Source organism: Scyliorhinus torazame, chromosome 13, assembly GCF_047496885.1.
Source record: "Scyliorhinus torazame isolate Kashiwa2021f chromosome 13, sScyTor2.1, whole genome shotgun sequence".
NCBI lineage: Eukaryota > Metazoa > Chordata > Chondrichthyes > Carcharhiniformes > Scyliorhinidae > Scyliorhinus > Scyliorhinus torazame.
Window position 1 is genome coordinate 23,862,041 of NC_092719.1, and position 23,187 is coordinate 23,885,227.

General features: G+C 44.0%; 1 protein-coding gene across 1 annotated transcript in view; it reads left to right on the forward strand.

Moving 5' to 3' along the window:
* snd1 (staphylococcal nuclease and tudor domain containing 1) overlaps positions 1-23,187 on the forward strand; it is a 1,317,969-nt gene that overhangs the window by 324,335 nt on the left and 970,447 nt on the right. The window contains exon 13 of the mRNA XM_072471188.1: positions 1,247-1,357. Within this exon, the coding sequence (XP_072327289.1) occupies positions 1,247-1,357 (111 nt within the window). The remainder of the gene's footprint in view (positions 1-1,246; positions 1,358-23,187) is intronic.

A 23,187-nucleotide genomic window follows, 5' to 3' on the forward strand; every position in this document is an offset into this window, starting at 1 on the left:
ACCCCCCCGCAAAAATGTAGTTTTTAAAGACATAATTTTCACGACATAAGATGAGAACCAAAGCCAATGTGTTGTGTTCTGTAATGCAACAAATATCATATATTTGAGAATGAAAGAGTAACTTCATGGAATGGAGCAAAAGAATTACCCTCTTCCCAAAAGGAGATGAAATTTCACAAGTAATTACAATCACCAAATCATACATCTCAGAATAAGAAAAAGTAATTTAGTGTCTCATCCATTATGGACAATTTTCTCTGTTGCGGCCAGCTCTGTTGCGTCCCAAGGGATGTTTCTGTATTGTTTCATGCTGCTTATATACTGACTCCTTTCCCCAGCCGGTGGCACACTGGTCTTCTGCCTCACAGCGGCAGGGACCCGGTTCTATTAGTCTTGGGTGACTGCGTGAATTTTGCACATTCTCCCTGTGGCTGCTTGGGTTTCCTCCGGGTGCTCCGGTTTCCTCCCACAGTCCAAAGATGTGCTGGTTAAGTGGATCGACCATGCTAACTTGCCCCTTTTTCATAGAATTTACAGTGCAAAAGGAGGCCATTCGGCCCATCGAGTCTGCACCGGCTCTTGGAAAGAGCACCCTACCCAAGGTCCCTTAGTGTCCAAATATGTGCAGGTTAGGTGGATTGGTCACGATTAATGTTTGGGGTCATGGAGATAGGGCGGGGAAGGTGGACCTAGGTAGAGTGCTCTTTTGGAGGGTCGGTGCAGGCTCGCTTGGTCAAATTGCCGCCTCCTGCACTATCGGATCAGTTACTGAGAAAAGCTTCAGGATCTCCATCTTGAACTGTAACCTTCATTATTCAACTTAACTTAACATTACTCTCCAATAGAACTGTTGTTACAATGTTATAGTTGATTCAATGCTTGTTTGTGGAAATTTGGGTGGTCAACTGTTAATCATTTTCTTCTCTGAGCAATGGGATTGACTTACGTTATTGGTGGGGAGTTAATCCTAATGGAAATGCCGCAACCTATTTGTGTGTGTAAATTTTTACTTGAATACAGTTTGATGTTGACCATGTCACTTGGGAGATGGTAGTTCGGATAATGGGTAGAAACTATTTTAGGTATCACATATTTTCTATTCACTCCTGCCTTCCAAAGTTCAGAATCCCCGTTGAACTAACTTTGTGATTGGGCCCCTGAACATATTTTCTTAATTTGTACTTAACATAGTTTCTCTGAGAAGTGGAAGGCTTGTGAGTAACTGTTTCCCTATCTTATTTTGCAGCAACATTGCTGAAGCCCTAGTGAGTAAAGGGCTTGCCACAGTGATCCGTTATCGACAAGATGATGATCAGCGGTCTTCTCACTATGATGAATTGCTTGCTGCAGAGGCCAGGTAAAACGACTATTGAAATTTAGAAAAAAATGTATAACATATTCTTCCTGATGAGAAGTAACAATACTGTTGACATGATGTGAAAATTCCAATTTTGTTTAAAATGTGAATGAGTAATTGAAATTAATGTATGAGTATTGACTTAAAGCAATTATGAGATTGTGAGAGTGCAGTGAGTTGAAGCAAGCTGACAAATAACCTGCAAGTTTCTATTGTCTTCTGCAAGCTCAATATTCAATTCATTTACAGTGTTTATGTACAAATTCTGAAGATTTTAATGATGTTTTCCTTCATTGCTGAGATCGTATGAGATTGGAATCATTGTCAATAAGAGCAGAGTAACTTTGAGGCTCATTTGATGTCACACCAATGTCTCTTGATAATTATAGTTTTGGGTCACAACCACCAGCAACAGCGGCTGCTTGCATTCATATAGAGCTTGCATTCATATAGAGCCTATAATGTAGTAAAATGTCCCAGTGCACATGAATGCCATCAGTGTCAAGCCAATGGAAGTGACATTACAATAGGCTTGGCCAGAGGTAGGTTGTAAGTGAGCATCTTAAAGAAGAATAAAAAGAGAGACCGAAATATGCAGGTAGTGAAATCCAGCACTTAATGTGTAGACTGCTGTAGTAGGCTGAAGAAAGTGGGGGATGCAGAAACAGCAACATCTTTCATTTATATAATGCCTTTAACTTGGTAAAACCTCAACTCAAGGTATTTTACAGGAGCATAGACAAAAATTGGTGTCAAGCCAAAGAAGGATAAATTAGGACAGGTGGTGATGGGAGAATGGGACATGATATTAATTGGGATATGGGCAGCAGACATTTGGCAGTTCATGGTTTTTGCTTCCGTATCCTACGGTGCCTCTGGTGAAAGGAAAAAAATATGCTTAAAAGAATTGCAATTGTGCAACGTATTGGAGCAATGTTGTGTTGTGGATTGGTTAAGAGTAGGTTTGAATGACCAGTTACTCCCCTTCCTGGTCCAAGAGTAAAACCAAGGATCAAAGCTTTAGGCTGAAAGGTCAGTCATTTAGGACTGAGATGGAGATAAATATCTTCATTCAGAGGTAGTGAATTATTTTAATTCTATAACCCAGAGTACTCTAGATTCTCAGTCATTTATTATGTTTGTGACTGAGATTGATAGATTTTTGGATATCAAGAGATGTGTGAAGAGGATGGAAAAATAGAGTTCAGCTAGCAATCAGTCATGATTGTTTAAATGGCAGAGTCGCCTGGCCACTCTGACCTACGTTATGTTCCCACTTTGTCCAAGCATTGAAGTGTTTTCCCAAAATAAAACCGGCATAAGAAAAGATCATGCAGAAAACTCACGTGCTGCCATCACATAATCTGCTGTGATCCCTTCATTATCTGCCATAATGACAGAGCTGCTATTCTTGTGCATGGTGGGAACTAACAAGTCAAGAGATGGTCAGGGCAAGTGAAAGAGGACATACAGATAATTTACGTTTTCACAATTTTATTAGCCTGTTAAGCTTAAAAAACTATTTAATAAGAGAGTGCAATGAGATCTGTGGGTAACAAGAATTGGAGGGCATGCCGCCAGTTGGGAGAGAATATTGGAAGAAAATGACTTGAGCAGCAGCATGTGGTCAATAGTTAAGGAAAGACTCTTGCACATTATAAGACTACTGCTTCCTACACTGTGCTTTTCTGGCCTCCATCTCCTTCAAACATTCTTGCAATTAGGGTACCAAACCAGTAAAGGGAGTGTGGATTCTGTTTGCATTTTGAGCAACTTCAATATTTTCTTTACTTCATAAATTTTTCTCACATTCATCACTTCCTGATGCCTGTCCTAAATTAATTGTGAACTTTCAGTTCCATTGATGCTTCATGGTTCTATTTGTTTTGAAGTCTGAGTCCAGATTACATTGTTGTTTAATATGTCGGATTCAGCTGTGGGCATGTGCTAAGTGGAAGATAAGAGCGAAAAAAAGGAGCAAAATCTGTTTCTTCGTGCTTTTTACAACTGACTGAGCAAGGTGCCTGTTGTTGGCGGGGTGAGTGAGAACAGTTCAGCCGAGCTAAATGCATAGAATGGAGAATTATGCATGTATTTTTTCAGTTTACTTTAATGGTACTGTTATTTCACACAAGTCTGTTTGTATGCGCTAGCTATAAAAAGATAATATGACTTTAAATCATTGGGTTTTGACATTTAGGTCGAAGTTGGAGAAGAAAGAAATCAGTTAACATCAGCCACAGGCTCAACCAGCTTCTGATTGACTCCATTGAATTGGCAGCGATTGACATCCTTTTATTGCACCAAGATGCTAATCTTAAAGCTGTTACACATTTTGTAACCGCACTGACTGAGAGGAGTCTTTCTCAGCTTATTCTTTACAGCTCACAAAAATATTGACCCAAAGGCAGGGCATTGGCCAAAAGGCAGCCTACTGGGAAGGAAAGAAGACTTTTTATTTGTTCTTGGAATGTGAGCTTTACTGGCAAGATCAGCATATATTGCCCATCCTTTGAGTAGGTAGTGGTGAGCTGCTGCAGTTCTTGTGGCATATGTATACTCACATTGCCATCAGGGAGGGGGTTCAGGACTTTGACTTACTGTCAGTGGGGGAATAGTGATATAATTCCAAGTCAGGATCGTGTGTGACTTGCAGGTGTTGGTGTTCCCATGCACCTACTGCCCATGTCTTCCAGGTGGTAGAGGTGTTGGGTCTTCGGGAATTGCTGTTAAAGGAGGAATGTTGCAGTGCATGTTGGAGATGGAATGCACTGCTGCCAATGTGTGGTGGAAAGAGTGAATATTTTAGATGTGGATGAGATGCCATCCAGCTACTTTGCCCTGTATGGTGTTGGGTTTCTTGAGTGTTGGTGCTGCACTCCTACAGGCAAGTATTCCATCACATTTCTCGTAGATGGTAGGCAGGATTTCTTGTGTGTGGGAGTTGGGGCGGGTGTTTGTGTCAGGACATGAGTTACTTTGCACAGAGTTCCAAGCCTCTTAACCAATCTTATATCCACAGTACGGTATGTGGCTGGTTCAGTTACGTTTCTGGTCATTGGTAACTCCCCAGGATGTTGATATTGGGGATTCAGCAACGGTAATGCCATTGAATGTGAAGGAGTGATGGTTAAATTCTCTCTTGTTTGAGATGGTCATTGCTTGACATTTGTTTGCCATGAACGTCACTTGCCACTCATCAGTCCAAGCCTGAATGCTGCCCAGGTCTTGCTGCATGTGGGCACAAACTGCTTTCTGATGGGAGGGAAGTCAATGCAGCTGCTGAAGATGGTTTGGCCTAGGACACTACTGTCAATTCAGTTTTATTAAGGCTCCTTGATGCCACACACAGTCAAATGCTGCCTTGCTGACAAAGGCAGTCTTTCTCCCCTCACCTTGGAATTCAGCTTTTTTTTGTCCATGTTTGGGCCAAGGCTGTTATAGGGTCTGGCGATGAATGCCCTGGCGGAATCCAAACTGAGCATAGAATCTTCAGTGCAGTGCAGTTTCAGTGTGCAGATTATTGGTGAGTTAAGTGACGCTTGATAACACTTGTCAATAATTCCTTCCATCACTCAGCTGATGATGAGCGTAGACTGATGGAAATTAGGTGGATGGGATTTGTCCTGCTTTTTGTGGACTGGCCATCAATGACCAGTTTTCCGCAGTCAGTGTTGTAGCTATACTGGAACAACTTGGCTAGTTCAGGAGCCCAAATCCTCATCGCTATAACTGAGAACTGGCTGGAGCACTTTGTATCCAGTGCTTTCAGCAGTTTCTTGACACCATGTGGAGTAAATCGAATAGGTTGAAAACTGGCATCTGTGATGCTGGGGACCTCACAAGAAGGCTGAGATGTATTATCATCGTCTCGGTACTTCTCACTGAAGATGGTTTCAAATCCTTTAGCCTTATCTTTTGTACTGATGCACAGGGCTCATCATTCATGTTAGGGATGTTTGTGGAGGCTTGAATTATTTAATTCTTCATCGCAACTGGATATTACAGGTTTGCAGAGATTTCTTAATCTGATCAGTTTGGTATGGGATCTCTTGGCTCTGTCTATAGTATGCCTCTGCTGTTTAGCATGCATTCGGCCCTGTGTTGTAGCTTCACCTAATTTTTTTAGGTATACCTCGTGCTGTTTCTGGCATGTTCTCCTACACTCCTCATTGATCTCTTGGCTTGATGGTAATGGCAGGGTGATGGATATGCCAAACCATGAGGCTACAATTGTAATTGCCCACAACGCTTCATAGATGCTCAGTTTTGAGCTGCTCATCTGATTTGAATCTCTCCTATTTTACCAAGGTAGACATGCCACACAACACGCTGGAGTGTGTCCTTAGTGTGAAGAGGGCTGCACAAGGACTGAATAATAATCTTTATTAGTGTCACAAGTAGGCTTACATTAATACCACAATGAAGCTACTGTGAAAATCCCCTAGTCGCCACACTCCGGCGCCTGTTTGGGTACACTGAGGGAGAATTCAGAGTGTCCAGTTCACCTAACAAGAACATTTTTCGGGACTTGTGGGTGGAAACTGGAGCACCCAGAGGAAACCCACGCAGACTCTGGGAGAAGATGCAGACTCCGCACAGACAGTGACCCTAGCCGGAATCGAACCTGGCAGCCTTGAGCTGTGAAGCAACTGTGCTAACGTGCCGCCCACGAATATATACACCTGTATGGTGAATTCACAAAGCATAGCTTTGTTCATTTGTTATTTTTGCAGATCAACCAATGGTGCCATTTTCATTCTGTATGCAACATTTTGATATCGTTCAACAATTTGCAACCATGGAATGTGACCTATATTTATTGTAAATTATACTAGAAGAAATAGGGGGTTTCCTTCCCCATTCTCTCCCCTGAGGTGCTACTGTTGGGGCATGGTTCTATCTGTGCTAACAGCTATGCAGCACTTTGTCATTCTTCTTATGGTTTGCATGTAGATGGGCACCTACTTTTCTTGTGGGGAGATGTCGGTGGATTGGTGCAGGTTGCATTTCAGCTGAGCTTGTACCATTGTACCTTTTTTCGCAAGAATTACTTGATTATCATTTCAGAATAGCAGACTTGGTTACCATTTTTCCCCTTCTCCTCATCCCAATCATCAACAGAATTCACGTTATTAGGGGATTAGTCTTTTCTTTCTGCAAAGTCAGTACCAGGCCTGATTTTAACTCCCTCCAGTCCCATTCATCTGCGCAGCATTAAAATAGGTCCAATTTGCTTGGCATGCTCTGAGCAATGCAGGAGGCCATTGATTTTGGGCATCACCTCCAGTCATTATACATGCAAAAATATGCCCTTAATCTGAGTATATTACCTGGGAAGAGAATAAATCAAAGTTTTGTGTTGCTCTAACAAAAGGCCAGTGTAGCGATGGTGAGCTGATTGCTCATCTTTGCTATTGGCTTATATTTTATGTTTGCTTTGAATCTGGACTTGCACATTTGTCTTTGTTTATCCCCAGTACGGCAGATATATTCCAAAAAAGAAATGTTTGAGATCATTTGACTGATCTAAATTAAACTTTTAGTATGCGGTTGATTTCAAAAAGGGTAATTGGTATGACCACATTTCTTCCTGAAACTTTCTGTTTATTGAAGTGCAATCATGTACAGGCAATAAGAGAGAATATATAAAATCCAATAATGAAGAATTCTTGATGCTGCTGATGTATTGGTTCCAGGTGAACAGAAAGTTGACCTTGGTGTCCTCTTATGGTTGATCTGGAGTCCATAGCAACTTGCGACCCACAAGCCTAGAAGGAGATCTGAGTTTTTATTAACACCATCAAATAGTCATAGATGTTGTCATAGAATTTACAGTGCAGAAGGAGGCCATTTGGCCCATCGAGTCTATACCGGCTCTTGGAAAGAGCACCCTACCCAAGGTCAACACCTCCACCCTATCCCCATAACCCAGTAACCCCACCCAACACTAAGGGCAATTTTGGACACCTAAGGGCAATTTATCATGGCAAATCCACCTAACCTGCACATCTTCGGACTGTGGGAGGAAACCGGAGCACCCAGAGGAAACCCACGCACACACGGGGAGGACGTGCAGATTCCGCACCGACAGTGACCCAAACCGGAATCGAACCTGGGACCCTGGAGCTGTGAAGCAATTGTGCTATCCACAATGCTACTGTGCTGCCCTACAGTCCAGTCAAGGTTGTAGGGCAGCACGGTAGCACAGTGGGTAGCACTGTCGCTTCAGACTGTAAGGCAGCACGGTAGCACAGTGGGTAGCACTGTCGCTTCACATCTCCAGGTTCCCAGGTTCGATTCCTGGCTTTGGTCACTGTCTGTGTGGAGTTTGCACGTTCGCCCCGTGTCTGCATGGGTTTCCTCCAGGGGCTCCGGTTTCCTCCCACAGTCCAAAAACGTGCAGGTTAAATGGATTGGCCATGCTAAATTGCCCTTAGTGCCCAAAGGGTTTGGGTAGGGTTGCTGGGTTACAGGTGTGGGCTTAAGTTGGGTGCTCTTTCCAAGAGCCGGTGCAGACTCGATGGGCCGAATGGCCTCTTTCGGCACTGTAAATTCTATTCTAATGTGCAAACTCCACACGGACAGTGACGGAGTTTGTATTAATGACTGTCGTCCAGCAGCTAATGACTATCGTCCAGTGGCTCTGACATCCATCATCATGAAGTGCTTCGAAAGGTTAGACATGGCACGAATCAACTCCAGCCTCCCGGATTGCCTTGATCCACTACAGTTCGCCTACTGCTGCAGCAGGTCCACAGCAGACGCCATCTCCATGGCCCTGCACTCTACCCTGAAACACCTAGATTACAAAGACACCCATGTCAGACTCCTATTTATCGACGACAGCTCAGCCTTCAACACCATCATTCCTACGAAACTCATCTCCAAACTCCGTGGCCTTGGCCTCGGCTCCTCCCTCTGCGACTGGATCCTGAACTTTCTAACCCACAGGCCACAATCAATAAAGATAGGCAACACCACATCCTCCACGATCATCCTCAACACCGGTGCCCCACAAGGCTGTGTCCTCAGCCCCCTACTATACTCCTTATACACCTCATATGACTGTGTGGCCAAATTCCCCTCCAACTCGATTTTCAAATTTGCTGATGACACCAGTCGTGTGGGTCGGATTTCAAACAATGTCGAGACAGAGTACAGGAATGAGATAGAGAATCTGGTGAATGGTGCGATGACAATAATCTCTCCCTCAATGTCAACGAAACGAAGGAGATTGTCATCGACTTCAGGAAGCGTAGTGGAGAACATGCCCCTGCCTCCATCAATGGGAACGAAGTAGAAAGGGTCGAGAGCTTCAAGTTTTTAGGTGAACAGATCACCAACAGCCTGTCCTGGTCCCCCAATGCCGACACTATAGTTAAGAAAGCCCACCAACGACTCTACTTTCTCAGAGGACTAAGGAAATTTGGCATGTCAGCTATGACCCTCACCAACTTCTACAGATGCACCATAGAAAGCATTCTTTCTGGTTGTATCACAGCTTGGTATGGAGCCTGCTCTGCCCAAGACCGCAGGAAACTACAAAAGGTTGTGATGTAGCCCAGTCCATCAAGCAAACCAGCTTCCCATCCATTGACTCTATCTATAATTCCCGCTGCCTCAGAAAGGCAGCCAGTATAATTAAGGACCCCACATACCACGGACATACTCGCTTCCACCTTCTTCCATCAGGAGAAAGATACCAAAGTTTGAGGTCATGTACCAACCGACTCAAGAACAGCTTCTTCCCTACTGCCATCAGACTTTTGAATGGACCTACCTCGTATTAAGTTGATCTTTTCTCTACACCTTGCTATAACTGTAACATTATATTCTGCAGTCTCCTTCCTTCCCTATGTACGGTATGCATTGTTTATACAGCATGCAAGAAAAAATACTTTTCACTGTATACTAATACATGTGACAATAATAAATCAAATCAAAGAACCTGGGACCTCGGCGCCGTGAGGCGACAGTGCTAACCACTGCGCCACCGTGCTGCCCTGGAACAACATCGGTAACTAACCATTTTTCCTCCTTCCCTGCCACATACCCCCTGTTGCGACCCACCATTATTGCTTACCTTTAATGCAACAGGTGAGCCTGCTTGGTTCTCACAATCTCACTTGCTTTGTCATTCAATGTTACATTTTTGCTGAGGACTTCAGCTGATGATTTAGGTTCCCACTGCATCCTTTGAAAATAATCAAGAGCTTTGTCCTCGAACTCCTCATGCTTAGTCTACAAATGCCTTTGATGTTTTGAGGGTTGTAAACTTTCATTTGCCAATACTTCCTTGCATATAACACATGGGCGTTGCATCCTGATTTGTATTGGCACACTTAACAAAGTCATACCTCAAGAAATCATCTTTATACTGCTTTCTTCCTGGTTTCTGTTTCTTTTTAATGTTGTTCAACAGAGGCCCTGGAGCTCTATACAGCTCACACCAGCAATGCGTTGTCTTGCCGTGGATTCTCCTGAGCAACTCTCTTCCTTAATGGAAAATCGTAGTAAGAAGTCTTACAACACCAGGTTAAAGTCCAACAGGTTTGTTTCGATATCAATAGTTTTCGGAGCGCTGCTCCTTCCTCAGGTGAATGAAGAGGTCTGTTCCAGAAACATATATATAGACAAATTCAAAGATGCCAGACAATGCTTGGAATGCGAGCATTAGCAGGTGATTAAATCTTTACAGATCCAGAGATGGGGTAACCCCAGGTTAAAGGGATGTGAATTGTGTCAAGCCAGGACAGTTGGTAGGATTTCGCAGGCCAGATGGTGGGGGATGAATGTAATGCAACATGAATCCCAGGTCCCGGTTGAGGCCGCACTCGTGTGTGCGGAACACATCCGCCAACTTAACAGACTGATCAAGACCTTGGATCCAGATTTTCAGAGCACCCTACGTGCTCTCATCCCACGTACTCCCCACATTGGAGATCTCTACTGCCTCCCGAAAATACACAAGGCCAACACACCAGGCCATCCTATCGTTTCAGGCAATGGGACCCTGTGTGAGAACCTCTCTGGCCACATCAAGGGCATCTTGAAACCCATCATACAAGGTACACCCAGCTTCTGCCGCGACACGACGGACTTCCTACAGAAACTCAGCACCCATGGACCAGTTGAACCAGGAACATTCCTCGTCACAATGGTCGTCTCGGCACTCTACACCAGCATCCCCCATGACGACGGCATTGCTGCAACAGCCTCAGTACTCAACACCGACAACTGCCAATCTCCAGATGCAATTCTGCAATTCATCCGCTTCATTCTGGATCACAACGTCTTCACCTTCGACAACAAGTTCTTCATCCAGGCGCACAGAACAGCCATGGGGACCAAACTCGCACCCCAATACGCCAACATCTTCATGCACAAGTTTGAACAAGACCTACTCACCGCACAGGACCTCCAACCGACGTTATACACCAGATACATCGATGACATTTTTTTCCTTTGGACCCACCGCAAAGAATCACTGAAACGACTACACGATGACATCAATAAGTTCCACCCAACCATCAGACTCACCATGGACTACTCTCCAAAATCAGTTGCATTCTTGGACACAGTCGTCTCCATCAAGGACGGTCACCTCAGCACTTCGCTGTACCGCAAACCCACGGATAACCTCACGATGCTCCACTTCTCCAGCTTCCACCCTAAACACATTCATGAATCCATCCCCTGTGCACAAGCTCTCCGTATACTCAGGATCTGCTCAGACGAGGAGGAGCGTAACAGACATCTACAGACGTTGAAAGATGCCCTCGTACGAACGGGATATGGCGCTCGACTCATCAATCGACAGTTCCAACGCGCCACAGTAAAAAACCGCACCGACCTCTTCAGAAGACAAACATGGGACACAACCCACAGAATACCCTTCGTCGTCCAGTACTTTCCTGGAGCGGAGAAACTATGACATCTTCTTCGCAGCCTTCAACACGTCATCGATGAAGATGAACATCTTGCCAAGGTCATCACCACACCCCCACTTCTTGTCTTCAAACAACCGCGCAACCTCAAACAAACCATTGTTTGCAGCAAACTACCCAACCTTCAGAACAGTGACCACGACACCACACAACCCTGCCATGGCAATCTCTGCAAGATGTGCCAGATCATCGACATGGATACCACCATTACACGTGAGAACACCACCCACCAGGTACACGGTACATACTCGTGCGACTCGGCCAACGTTGTCTACCTCGTACGCTGCAGGAAAGGATGTCCCGAAGCATGGTACATTGGCGAGACCATGCAGACGCTGCGACAACGAATGAACGGACGTCGCGCGACAATCACCAGGCAGGAATGTTCCCTTCCAGTCGGGGAACACTTCAGCAGTCAAGGGCATTCAGCCTCTGATCTCCGGGTAAGCGTTCTCCAAGGTGGCCTTCAGGACGCACGACAACGCAGAATCGCTGAGCAGAAACTTATAGCCAAGTTCCGCACACACGAGTGCGGCCTCAACCGGGACCTGGGATTCATGTTGCATTACATTCATCCCCCACCATCTGGCCTGCGAAATCCTACCAACTGTCCTGGCTTGACGCAATTCACACCCCTTTAACCTGGGGTTACCCCATCTCTGGATCTGTAAAGATTTAATCACCTGCTAATGCTCGCATTCCAAGCATTGTCTGGCATCTTTGAATTTGTCTATATATATGTTTCTGGAACATACCTCTTCATTCACCTGAGGAAGGAGCAGCGCTCCGAAAGCTAGTGATATCGAAACAAACCTGTTGGACTTTAACCTGGTGTTGTAAGACTTCTTACTGTGCTCACCCCAGTCCAACCCCGGCATCTCCATATTAATGGAAAATGATCCACCTTCAGTTCTTCACAGTCTTGTTGTTTGCTTGCTGGCAGCTACAAAATGCAGGAATCTCTCCTCCACGATTTCACACCAAAAGTATGGACGCATAACGTCCGTGTAAATGCCGGGCGTGTGACCTCTCTGCCGCCGCTTCTGGTGGGAAGACTGTCATCCATATTGAAAAGCCGGTTGCGGCCGTTAGGTGCTTCTCCCGTGATCGGGAATGCTGCGACTGACCGCACAACGACCCTCCCGATACCCACCCGTGATCCGCAGTTTGAAATACCCTGCCTCATTGACGCCGATAGTTATGGTGAACACTTTCAATGGCTGATTTATTTTAATAAGACCCCACTGCAGCACTTAGTCCCCTATTGTTCAAACGGTGCTTACTCTCTCTCAACCTAGAAGAGGGAAGCAAAATATTAGGCTGAATTCTTCGGTCACGCCCTCCACAAGATCGCCACGGACGCGCTGGTAACCATATAACTGTCTGTTGACCCCGGGTGGGAATTTTCGGTGGCAGGCGGACGCAGCTGAAGAATCCCACCCATTGAATCTTTGTGATTTATCTTGTAAAATGAGTGTGACTTCATATTGAAACATGTAGCTTAAAACAAAAATCCATTCTGAGTGCAGAACTGATGATCCTTAATCATAATAGTTGAAGATGTATTATGCTGCTCCTGCCTGTGCACTGTATTTACTAAACAAAAGCTTCAGCGGGACTACACTACTGAGATGCCACTTGTAGAGACTAGATGGTTTATTTAATTCTTGTGTATCCCTGCTAATATCATTTTTATACCTCATTTAACAAAACGAGTTATGCAGTTAGCATGGGTATTCATTTAACAGATGCGGAGTGAGTTAGTGAACTGTGGTCTCAATGGTATAAATCAGTGGGTGATTGTTAAATTATTACAGTCGAGTGCCTGTGAAATAGAGCTGAAACACCTCCTGTGTCACTAACATTGTGGCATACATTCTCTCCAACTCAACATGGGCAGAGTTTGACTTTTGAGATGTGAAGATTTATAATCCTGACTATATTGAACAAAGTTCTCCTCTACAGTCTCCTCCAAATTCATTGTTAGTTAATTTATAACATCTAATATTTCTTAATTTAAATATCAGTCTCTTGGTTCTGTTATTTGCATTTCTACAAATGATTGAAACATTTCAAATTTTATTAGTGCACAAAATGATCTGGATTGGAGTAAGAATATTTTTTCTGATCAATCCTCAGAAGATGATGCAGAATTACACTATCCTCATGAGTGCAACCATTTTCTTCCACCAGACTTCCAGATGACTGGAGCCTGCATTGCTTGCCAGTTCAACATGCAACATCTCCAGTTGTGCGGAAAGTTCTGCATGCAAAACATTGACTGACTTGTGTTCTCTCAACAGATTTCTCCTGATGTAACTTCAGCATTTTGCCGTGCTGTTTCATTATTCCAGTATCTACATTAGATGAGTCCGTTTCTAAAACAGAGTAAAAATGCTGTGTGCTATAACTTTAGTTTGCTATAATGTCAAATGATTCCAGTGCTATCCCGATTTTTTTTTTTTTTAAAGTGCTTTATTTTCTGGGATTTCCTAATGGTAATATCAAGTTAATGTTAGAAAGGTGCAACATACCAAGGCTTGAAAGCTTCTGTTTAGTTCAGAATTATTTGAGAACCCTTTTATTGCTTTTTACATATTGATGCAAGAGGCCATAGCAGATCCCCTTTGGCAACGCTTGAGGTGAACAGGAGAATCTTTTTCAAAATCTCTCTGTATCAGTGTCGCAACAAGATCAGATTTATAGCACTTGAAGTGCTGGGGGGTCAGCAAGTTAGGGTGTTAAGCAATGAAGGCCAGGGCCTCTGTTGAACAATTGAAAGCACTCACTTTGGGGTGAAACAAGTCAAATTCTATTTTGTTTGACATTTTGGAATTTTATGCCACTGCTGATTGATCAAATTCTGCTGCTCTGTCCATTTAGTCTGTGTGTCATGAGAATGTCGCTTTAAAAAATGTTCGGTTGCTCATGTTACTGCAGTGATGTCAGAGTGTGGGTGGAGCTGAGCTCTGGCTCTGCTCTTTAGTTTCACTTTGAGAAAAGCTTGGGTGTGTATGTGTATTTTTGGTTTCGTTTTCAGGGTTGGGGCTGAAGCCAGACAGAGCTTTCTAGCACTTGAAGTGCTGGGGGGTCTCTCTGCCATGAAAAGACTATCTCTTGATCATTTGGTGAATTCGGAATTATAAATGTTTTCAGTCGTGAATGCAAACCTGATGTGCTTCTGTTAAAAGGTGTTTCTTTTGTCTTCTGGATGTTGTTTGGGAAGTTATTAAGGATTACTTAGTATTGTATTCTTTGGGGGTTGTACTTGAATTAATGGTTGCTAAGATGTTCACTGTTTGTTTTAAAAAGGTTAACTTGAGTTCATAGAATAAAGATTGTTTTGCTTTACAAAATACTTTTCCATTTCTGCTGTACCACACCTGTAGAGTGGGCCGTGTGCTCCCCATACCACAATCTATCAAAAGTTGTGGGTCAGGTGAACTCGATGATACACTTTGGGGTTCTCTAAACCCTGGCCCATAACAAATTGGGGGCTCGTCCGGGATAAAAGTCTTATCTATTGGATTGGCTTAGTGAACCTAAAGATAGTGAGGGGTGAGCATATTGTGGTTGTTTTTCAGGTGTGGTATTCTAGTTTAAGTAGGGAGTGTGTTGTGGACAATGGCCCTTTCAGAAGCTCAGAGGTTTTTGGGGTTGGAGACGGTCACACGCAGTACCTTACGGACAGAGACTAAAAGCAGACTGTTAGATTTGGCAAAACCATTGCAGTTAACATTACCTGACAAAATGCGAGATGATGCGGTAATTATGGCGGTGGCTAAGCATTTAAAGTTGGCTGAGATACAGTTTGACTCATTGGAAATGGCAAAAATTCAGTTAAAAATGGAACATGAGAAAGAATTAAAGCAGCTTCAATATGAAAGAGATAGAGAGGAAAAAGAAAGGGAGAGAGAGGAAAAAGAAAGAAAAAGGGAGATACAGATCAGGGAAAAAGATAAAGAGAGAGAGTTTGAACTTCAGAAAATGCCATGAAACATGACAGTCAGTTAAAATTGGCAGGCGTAAAGGGAAACGTACAATTGGATGATAGTGATGAGGATAGTGAGAAAGAGCTTCATAGTCAAATGCTTGGTGAGGATCTATTTACATATGTCCAAGCATTGCCAAGGTTTGGTGAGAAGGAGGTAGAAGCCTTTTTCATTTCCTTTGAGAAGGTAGCTAAACAAATGAAATGGCCACAGGACATGTGGGTATTACTGATTCAAAGAAAGCTGATAGGTAGGGCGAGTGAAGTGTTTGCATCACTATCAGAGGAGGTATCTGAGTCGTATGAGGAGGTGAAAAAATCCATCTTAGGTGCATGAACTAGTGCCTGAAGCCTACAGACAAAGGTTTAGACATTTAAGGAAAGAACCTGGTCAAACATACATGGAGTTTGAAAGGATCAAACAGAGTAATTTTGATAGATGGATAAGGGCTTTGAAAATAGACCAAACGTACGAAGCTCTCCGAGAAATTATACTTTTGGAGGAGTTTAATAATTCAATTCCTGATGTAGTCAGAACTCATGTGGAAGAACAGAGGGTTAAAATTGCGAGATTAGCAGCAGAAATGGCAGATGATTATGAATTAGTTCATAAATCAAAGCTTGGTTTCCGACATTAGTTTCAGCCTGTGAGGGATTGAAACTGGGGACATGAGAAATACTCAAGTGGTAAAGGTAAAGGTGATCTGATGGGAGATAATAAGGAGAGTGTACCTCAGACTAAAAACAAAATGCAGGACAGTGGAAAAGAAATGAAAAATATCAAATGTTTTCACTGTAATAAACTAGGCTGTGTCAAGTCACAGTGTTGGTGGTTGAAGAAAAGCACTGGGTAGGCTGATGTGGTAAAACAGAATAAGACAGGGGGGGTTTGTTAAAGTGGTAAAGGAAAGCCCAAGTGAAGCGAAGGAGGTGCAAAAGATTGTACAGCCTGATCAAGAGGTGATTGATAAGAAGGTGCCAGATCTCTCAAGAATTTACTTGTGTGGGTAAAGTTTACTCATGTGTATCAGGAGGAGCAGGTAAAGAAGTCACAATTTTAAGAGATACGGGAGCAAGTTAATCTTTAATGGTAAGAGTTGAGGAGTGATGTAGTTCAGGAAGAATATTGCCAGAAAAGGTGGTAATATGTGGAATTCAGGGTGAGAGGAGTAGCGTTCCATTATATAAGGTAAGGTTGGAAAGTCCAGTGAAGAGTGGTGAAGTGGTAGTAGGAGTAAGACCATAAGACATAGGAGTGGAAGTAAGGCCCATCGTGTCCACTCCACAATTCAATCATGGCTGATTTCAACTCCATTTACCCGCTCTCTCTCCATAGCCCTTAATTCCTCGAAAAATCAAGAATTTATCAACTTCTGTCTTAAAGACACTCAACGTCCCGGCCTCCACCGCCCTCTGTGGCAATGAATTCCACAGACCCACCACTCTCTGGCTGAAGAAATTTCTCCTCATCTCTGTTCTAAAGTGACTCCCTTTTATTCTAAGGCTGTGCCCCCGGGTCCTAGTCTCCCCTGCTAATGGAAACAACTTCCCTACATCCACCCTATCTAAGCCATTCATTATCTTGTAAGTTTCTATTAGATCTCCCCTCAACCTCCTAAACTCCAATGAATATAATCCCAGGATCCTCAGACGTTCATCGTATGTTAGGCCTACCATTCCTGGGATCATCCGTGTGAATCTCCGCTGGACCCGCTCCAGTGCCAGTATGTCCTTCCTGAGGTGTGGGCCCCAAAATTGCTCACAGTATTCTAAATGGGGCCTAACTAATGCTTTATAAAGCTTCAGAAGTACATCCCTGCTTTTATATTCCAAGCCTCTTGAGATAAATGACAACATTGCATTTGCTTTCTTAATTACGGACTCAACCTGCAAGTTTACCTTTAGAGAATCCTGGACTAGGACTCCCAAGTCCCTTTGAACTTCAGCATTATGAATTTTGTTACCGTTTAAAAAATAGTCCATGCCTCTATTCTTTTTTCCAAAGTGCAAGACCTCGCACTTGCCCACGTTGAATTTCATGAGCCATTTCTTGGACCACTCTCCTAAACTGTCTAAATCTTTCTGCAGCCTCCCCACCTCCTCCATACTACCTGCCCCTCCACCTATCTTTGTATCATCGGCAAACTTAGCCAGAATGCCCCCAGTCCCATCATCTAGATCGTTAATATATAAAGAGAACAGCTGTGGCCCCAACACTGAACCCTGCGGGACACCACTCGTCACCGGTTGCCATTCCGAAAAAGAACCTTTTATCCCAACTCTCTGCCTTCTGCCTGACTGCCAATCGTCAATCCATGTTAGTACCTTGCCTCGAATACCATGGGCCCTTATTTTACTCAGCAGTCTCCCGTGAGGCACCTTATCAAAGGCCTTTTGGAAGTCAAGATAGATAACATCCATTGGCTCTCCTTGGTCTAACCTATTTGTTATCTCTTCAAAGAACTCCAACAGGTTTGTCTAACAGGAGTAATAGAGGAACTATCTTGTCCAGGAATTCAGTTTATCTTGGGTAATGATATAGCTGGATCACAGGTGGGAGTGATGCCTACTGTGGTTGATAGGCCAGTCGAAAATCAGATAACTGAAGTCTTGATGAGAAAATGGAGACCTTTACATATGCAGACCGATGACAAGTGGGCAGAAGTTCATCAATTAGTATTGCCGGTAGGGTATAGACAGGAGGTGTTGCGAGTTGCGCATGAGGTACCAGTGGGAGGTCAATTGCGAATAAGGAAAACTCAAGCTAAAATCCAAAAATATTTTTATTGGCCTGGACTACGTAAAGATGTAGTTAAATTTTGTCAATCATGTCAAGTGATAGGGAAACCTCAAGCAGTGATAAAACCAGCGCCCTGAATACCCATTCCAGCATTTGAGGAACCTTTTATAAGGGTCCTAATTGATTGCGTAGGACAGCTTCCTAAAACGAGGCTTTTTCCCAGGGCGGTAATGACAATTACAAGGGGGCACAAGTTCAAGGTGAGAGGTGCTAGGTTCTGTGGAGATGTGCAGGGGACGTTTTTTTTACACAGGGGGTAGTGGTAGCTTGGAATGCACTGTCAAGTGAGGTGGTTGAGGTAGATACGTTAGCGACTTTTCAGACTTAGCTGGTTAGACACACGAATAGACGGGGTATAGAAGGATACAGTTGGTTGGTCCAGACACCTGATCGGCGCAGGCTTGGAGGGCCGATGGGCCTGCTCCTGTGCTTATTCTTCTTTGTTCTTTGTTCACTGTGCTACGGTGCTGCCCATAACCATCTTCTGTTCCTTTATCAATTACTTTTCCTCCGTCATAAGGTCAGAAATGCGATGTTCACTGATTGAACAATGTTAAGCACCATTCATGAATCCAAAGAGCAGGGCCGGGATTTTCCAAAATCCCGGCCAAGTGTTGACGACGGCATCAAAACCAGCTCGAGCGACGGCGGCATCAACGGGCCTCCAGGCCCAGTCATTCTCCCCTTCTGTGGGGGCTATAACAGCGCCAGAGTGCTGTGTGCTGCTCAGGCGGCGAAAGCCGTCTCTACACGGCCGGCACCGGTCCGCACATGTGCGCCACGGCCGTCTCCACGTCGGCGCATGCGCATGGTTGCCACCTCCGCGCCGGCCCCCGGGCAACTTGGCGGCCTACAGGCACCCGGCGCAGAGGAACATAGCCCCTCCCCCGGGAATGAACGCACCAGCCGATCGGTAGCCCCTGATCGCGGGCCTGGCCACCATGGAGGCCACCCACCCACCCCCCGGAGTCGGATCCTCCCCCCCCCCACCCCCACCCCACCCCCCGCCAGGACGCCCCCCGCAGCCAGAACACCGAAGTCCCGCCGGCTGGGACCATATGTAAACCACGCCGGCGGGCACTCGGCCCATCGAGCATGGAGAATTGCCGTGCGGCCCCCGAATGGCGCCGTGGCGACTGCGCGGGCGCAATTGCCGCCGACTCTCTGGTCGGCGGAGATCGGCGGCGCGGCGTGGCGACATTCTCTCACCCCCCCCCCCCCCGACGATTCTCCGACCCGGCGCCCAGGAGTCTGAATGGTGTTCAGAACTGAAGCAACCCATGTTCATATGCAGCACGACCTGGATAACATTCTGTCTTGGGATAAAAAATGACTAGTAAAATTCATATTACACAAGTGTTCGTTAATGACCATCTTCAACAAGAAAGAATCTTAAACATCTCCCCTTACATTCAATGACATTACCATCGCTGAAGTCCAGTAACTGGACTGGAGCAGCCATATAAATACTGTGGTTACAAGAGCAGATCAGAGGCAAGAAATTCTGCGGTGACTAACTCACCTCCTGACTCCCCAAATCTGCCCATCATGCACAAGACACATTGTACTGATTTGGAACTCTAATCGCTGTTCCTTCGCTGTCGCTGGAACAACGCCCTGGAACTTCCTTCCATTGGCACTGAGTGTTCCTATACCACATGGATTGCAGCAGTTTGGTAAGGCAGCTCACCACCACCTTCTCAAGCCAATTAAAGATTGGTAATAAATGCTGGCCTAGCCAGCTACACCTATATCCTGTGAAATAAAAAAAAGAAATCTTTGGAATTCTCTAACTCAGAGAGATGCGGAGGCTGAGCCATTGAGTATTTTGAAGGCTGACTCTTGACCTGCAGAGGACTCCCCGCTTATGGGGAACAAGCAGGAAAGTAGGGATGAGGCCAAGATCAGATCAACCGTGATCTTATTAAATGGTGGAGTAGGCACGAGTGGTTGTATAGCCTACTACTGCACCTATTTCTTATGTCCTTGCACTCTTTCTCATTTTAATAATCTCTTTACCCTGTGTCATCCAGGAACCTGTGGCTTTGGATGGCCTTCCTTTTCCCCTCATGGAATATGTCTATACACTACCCAAACGTCTCTTAGAAGGCCTTCCATTGCTGAGTTACTATTTTGCCTACCAGTTTTTGATTCTAATCCATCTGGACCAGATTCCTTTTCAACTCATTGAAACGAACCCTTCTGCAGGTGCGTTTTCTGCTTGATTGTTTCTTGTCCTTTCCCATGGTTATTATTCTGAATCTAATGATTCTTTCCCAAACACTCTCCCACTGGAATGTGCCCCATGCGCTCCACTTGAATTTCCAACATTACCTCCTCATTGCCAGCTCATGCTGATCAAGAAAATTCTAATATTTCATTATTATCATCGTAATTTATGTGAGGATAATTTATGCCCACCATTATCACTATTTTAGTTCTTTATACTTTCTGCAATTTGCTGTCATATTTGCTCCTTCCGACGGCGTGCATACTGTGGCATAATCACACTAATTCTGTCTTTTACATTTATGGTACATGTCCATATTTTCCATACCGACCATCTTGTGATTTGTCTTCTTTTCCTTCTCCTGGTCTTTTATTCATTCTGAAAGATGAGTGAATAGCAATTTATAGTGGCTGGGACACCAGGTTGCATATTATTCTGTGTAGCTGAGGGCTTGAAACTGTGTGATCAGTGGATTCTAGTGTTACTACCTTACTCGACAGAGCAAAAATGCCCGCATGAAGTAAACAAACCAATTAAAATATTTTAGAGGACTCAGGAGGCTGACTTTGAAGTAGATGCCTCACAGTGAAAAGAGAATCTGTCTTTAAAGGGCAGGCGCAGAGTTATAAAAGTGATCCTTTTTTTTTTCATTAACCTCTTGAGAATGCTCTCAGCACTTCGGCCCCAGACTGAAAAGTGTGAGGTTACAAATTTAGTTTATGAAAGGTCGATTTAAGATGTTGCCTGCGTTTATTGGCTTGCACTGCTTCCTGGTGTGTTACATAGTAGATATCTATCTGCACATGCCCCCCTCCTTGTTAGCTATGATAGGAGCAGAATGTGGTTTGCATGTACTCGAAGATGGCATATCTGCAGTTTTTTCTGTTGGAAGCCTTTGCATTTCTGTTGCCCAATTGAGCCAGTTACACTTTTTATGACTAAACCTTTTTTTGTGAAAGCAAGATGCCTGATTGTACTTTTTATTTCATTACTTGCAATGCAGTCAACTTGCATAAGTGCTCAGTATTTGCACATTGGCACAGAATTAGATGCACTTATAGATTAAATAACGCTCCAATTTACGTATTGGGAGAAGCTAGTTAATGCTTTCCCTTATTCTCTCTGGTGATTGGTGAGAACAACTGTTAAACTTGCTCACAGTGTGGTAACCTAAAGTCTTGAGTTATAACCTGGGAATAAGTGTCCGAAGAATTGCTCTCATCTCAAGAATTGCGTGCATGCATACCTACTGACTAAATGATGTCAATGGTAAGAGTTTATCTGAAGAGTAGCTTGGTCTTTAAAGTGATTTAAAAAAATGTTTTGGGTGCATTCATTTAAAGTAAGATCAGCGATTCTGAAACCATTTACAGTCTTTTATTCCATAACAATGAGCAGTGAATTTTCTTTTGACACCAGTATTTTATATGTTTGTGCACAGTATTTGTGCTCTTTATTTTTAGTATATTGCACAGAAACGTTTTTATTTTTTTAAAATTTAGATTCATTTTTAAATTCAATTTTTCCAATCAAGGGGCAATTTAGCGCGGCCAATCCACCTAGCTTGCACATCTTTGGGATAAAACATAGAACATTACAGCGCAATACAGGCCCTTCGTCCCTCGATGTTGCGGCGACTTGTGAAACCACTCTGAAGCCCATCTACACTATTCCCTTATCGTCCATATGTCTATCCAATGACCATTTGAATGCCCTTAGTGTTGGCGAGTCCACTACTGTTGCAGGCAGGGTATTCCACACCCTTACTACTCTCGGAGTAAAGAACCTACCTCTTACATCTGTCTTATATCTATCTCCCCTCAATTTAAAGCTATGTCCCCTCGTGCTAGACATCACCATCCGAGGAAAAAAGCTCTCACTGTTGTGGGGGCGAAACCTCGCAAACACGAGGAGAATGTGCAAATTCTGCACGGACAGTGACCCAGAGCCGGGATTGAACCTGGGACCTCGACGCCGTGAGGCAGCAGGGTTAATTCACTGCGCCACCGTGCTGCCCTTTATTGCACAGGAATAACCCTGATAACACTGTTGATAATCACTTACTGCACTGAAGGTTGTTTTGGAGTATTGCTGTTGAAAATCAATATTCCTAGTTTTTTTGATAGATTTCCAGTTCCAACTCCTTGGAGTCCACATTGTTGGTGTCACTGCTTACCTGTTCCTGCCAAAGTTGTCTTTGTTGTTGCAACTGCCTCTCTCCATGGTAAACCTATGTCCATTAGAGTGCTAATGGGATCCTATCAGTAGGAAGGGCATATTTGTTCGTTAAATCTTAGTACTGATCTTTGCAGTTGCAAATCTTGCTGTTCTTAGCTAGAACCCTGTGTGTCTAATGACAGCCACTGCACCTGACTAGACAGCGGAAAGTAGCTTAATGACCAGTGATTTTCATTGTGTGTACATGGCTGCAGTCAGAGATGCTGCACAACAACAATTCAGACTAAATATTCAGCCCATCCATTTCTTTGCCATTATAATGTATTCCTATCCCTGGAATGCTCAAGCTAATTGTAACTTGCGTCCCAACTGGTTGGCTGAGCTCAGCTAACTCTACAAACCTGGATCAAACTACCATCCCTCCAGGTCTAATATGTGTCAGCCACTGATTGGATGAACCTGCGCAATTGATTGGAACCTAAATTGCTGTATAATAGCATAAATTATTGGTATCTTTTAGTGTTATAGAATAATGAAATGTGCAAGTTTTGGGTGGTGCAGAGCATGCATAAAGTAAATCTTTACACAGTGTATTTCTGAATCTGTTTCATTTGTCATCAATGTTAAGTGCAACATTTAGCTTCCGTTGGCAACAGATCTGTCTAGTGATGGCACTTTCTG